At 43.5% G+C, this 3,195-nt stretch overlaps 1 protein-coding gene across 1 annotated transcript; it reads left to right on the forward strand.

Annotated features, from left to right (window-relative positions):
• Positions 1-1,724: 1,724 nt before the first annotated feature.
• Positions 1,725-2,843, forward strand: fpr1 (formyl peptide receptor 1; the record flags this gene model as incomplete). Its single annotated transcript, XM_083662670.1, has 1 exon — positions 1,725-2,843. One exon carries the CDS (start codon positions 1,725-1,727, stop codon positions 2,841-2,843), a length of 1,119 nt encoding a protein of 372 aa, XP_083518796.1.
• Between the last annotated feature and the right edge of the window lie 352 nt (positions 2,844-3,195).

Genomic DNA, 3,195 nt, shown 5'->3' on the forward strand with positions numbered 1-3,195 from the left:
AGTGACTTGGATTAGTAACTGTAATATAATTACTTTTTGGAAATTGTAATCCCTTATAGTACTAGTTACTGGGAAAGGTAATAATATTAGAGTAACTAAGTTACTGTAACTAAGTTACTGCCCAACACTGCCAACACAGGGATGCTTGTGAAATGTGAAAATCCCACTGATTTCCCCACTGAGCCATCACTTTTACCCGGATGTCTATATATGGGCAAGGTTGACACCCTATTGGCGTCAGACCTGGGATATTTTAATCATTGCGATATTTTTTGGCCCAATATATCACAATAGTGGCATTGATAAGTGAGAAGACACTCTCTTTTAATTGCGCATATAGGCTACATTAGATTACTGTGACTGCGGCTCTAAACTACAGGTTTGGGGGTTCTAGAGCAGAACACAAGACATCTGCTCAGATGTGCGTTTACTGCGCTGGTTAAATCCCCGATCGTGTCTGCCTGGGCTGGGCTATCAGCTAAATTCTAACTTTGCTGAATGATAGAACGGGGGAATTTACCCCACGCTGACCACGCCCCCAGCCAGGCTGAGCCAGCTATCCCAGCGTCTATTGTGGGCGTTCCTAGAGCCTGTATGGGCGTTCCCAGACATGCGGACTGTCTCTATTATATTACAGCTGAGTGACGTCAGTGTGTTTTTTCCCTATGTCTCTTGCCTCTCTCCTCTCCACAGGACTAGCGCTCTGTATGGATATGAGCCGTGCATAACTTTATGACCACTCAGTAGGACGAGGCTACCCAGACGTCCATCCGCCAGAGCGAACGGTAGGCTGCTTTTACTGTTCTCATTCAAATAGCGCATATTCAACAGGGTAACTGCATGCCTAGATAACCATTTTACCCAGATATGCGCTGAAGGGAAAACCACCTAAACTCAGCTTGTCCAACTTTTTACTTTTGAGAAGCCTTTAGGCTTTAACTTAGTGATCAGTTAGACTCGTTAGAGTCAAACAGATGTCAGATCTCAAGCGACCTCTTAATGAAAAAAGCATCGACTAGCCTTTTTTCCCCCTCCTAGGCTAGTTTTCTCCTATTTTGGTCTTTTATTCCCAGATGAATCTCAGCTTAATAGTCAATAGTTTCGATCGTTTTTTTTTTTTACTCATCGCTGCTATAGGCTATTGACCTTAAAGTTTAGTTCATCAAATGTGTTTTTTTGTGGAATCTATAATCGGAGCTCTTTCATGTTTCATCCCACGACAAGTTGTTGTGCTGTGTGTGCATAGCTATAAACCTGGCTCATAAGTTTGTAGCATGGAAAATTCAAAAGATGTTAAGCAATTCAAAAAAACTTGTGAAACTGCATAATAATTTTCACCACAGACTGATTTGAAATTGTATTATTAATGTTATTGTTGTTGTTATTATTATTATTATTATTAATAATAATAATAATAATAATAATAATAATAATAATAATAATAATAACAGTAATTATTATTATTATTATTATTATTATTATTATGATTATTGTTATTATTTTTATTATGTGTATCAAGAATGTTAAGAAAACATATTGAAAAATATGATTAAATATAATTTCAATATTTTGTAAAACAAGTCTAATTTATTATGAAGGAGTGTTAGGTTACTGACCTATAGGAGATGATAATAAAATCGCAGGTAGATCATATTACAAAACAGACAAGGTATGATGAGGAAGAAATATTCATTTTTCATGTTGACATTCCAGGTCACGGGACAATGATGGAGATTATGTCCACTACCACTACTCCTTTCTACCAGGAAAATGCAACAGACGAGTATGACGACTTATATGACCACGCTGAACTCAGACAGTCTCTCAACATCATGTCGCTCATCGTCTACTGCCTGGCCTTTGTGCTCGGGGTGCTGGGCAACGGAGTGGTGATCTGGGTGACCGGATTCAAAATGAAGAAAACGATCAACACCGTTTGGTTCCTCAACCTGGCGGTGGCCGACTTCCTCTTCACGGCGTTCCTGCCCCTGAGCGTGACCTACACGGCCATGGACTTCCACTGGCCCTTCGGCAAATTCATGTGCAAGCTCAACAGCACCGTGAGCTTTCTGAACATGTTTGCCAGCGTCTACATTCTGGTGGTCATCAGCGTGGACAGATGCGTGTCTGTGGTGTGGCCCGTCTGGGCCCAGAACTACCGGAGTGTACGCAAGGCGTCCGCCGTCAGTCTGTGCGTCTGGGTGCTGGCTCTGGTTCTCAGCACTCCCTACTTCGTCTTCAGGGACACGGGGGCGTCCTTCAGCGAAGAGGGCATCGTCAACTGCTTCAACAACTTCGCCTTTTCCGACGACTACGAAACGCCGGCCATAGTTCAGCTGCGGCAGTTTCGTCATCGGGCCATGACCATTACCCGCTTCATCCTGGGATTCGTGGTGCCCTTCACTATCATCGTCTCCTGTTACGCCGTGATCATCCACCGTCTGAGGAGGAACCGCTCGCTGGCCAGCAAGTCAAACCGCCCCTTCAAAATCATCGCCGCCGTCATCACCACGTTCTTCCTGTGCTGGGCTCCCTATCACATCATGGCTCTGATCGAGATGGCCAACCACATGGTTCCCGAGTCCGAGTTCAGCGAAACGTTAGATCACGTCGCCATCATCGGCATGCCCATAGCCACCAGCCTGGCCTTTCTCAACAGCTGCCTGAACCCCTTGCTGTACGTGTTCATGGGCCAGGATTTCAAGGATAAAGTTCGCAGGTCCATCCTGAAGGTGCTGGAGACCGCCTTCCAGGAGGAGGCGTCTCGATCGAACACCTACTACACAAACTCGGCCGTTATCAGTCGCAGCAAGGAGAAGTCTTTTTCTGATGCGGAGGTGTAAGGGGTGTCTATAACATGAACAATTGTAAATAGACTTTTTTTTTTTTTTTTTTTGCGATCTTTGGTATTGTTTCATACAAGGACCCTTTAAGATATCTATTATGCATTCTCTGAGATTGAAACATTGATTAAATATAGCGACTGTACCTCAAACAATATATTAATGTAAGAGTTCGGAAAACAACATTGGAGATTTTCATAGCCCCGTTGTGACTCTTTTCGGGTAGACGATGCTACCGTATAAGAGTCCCGTATCACACGCTCCCAAGCTGTCTAACTCTTTTTATCTGAATTCTGTGCTGGTGACATTATTTTTTATCGAGCTTTCGACCAGAGTGGCGCTGTTGAGCGCT

This window comes from Poromitra crassiceps (genome assembly GCF_964638095.1).
Source record: "Poromitra crassiceps genome assembly, chromosome: 29".
Classification (NCBI taxonomy): Eukaryota; Metazoa; Chordata; class Actinopteri; order Beryciformes; family Melamphaidae; genus Poromitra; species Poromitra crassiceps.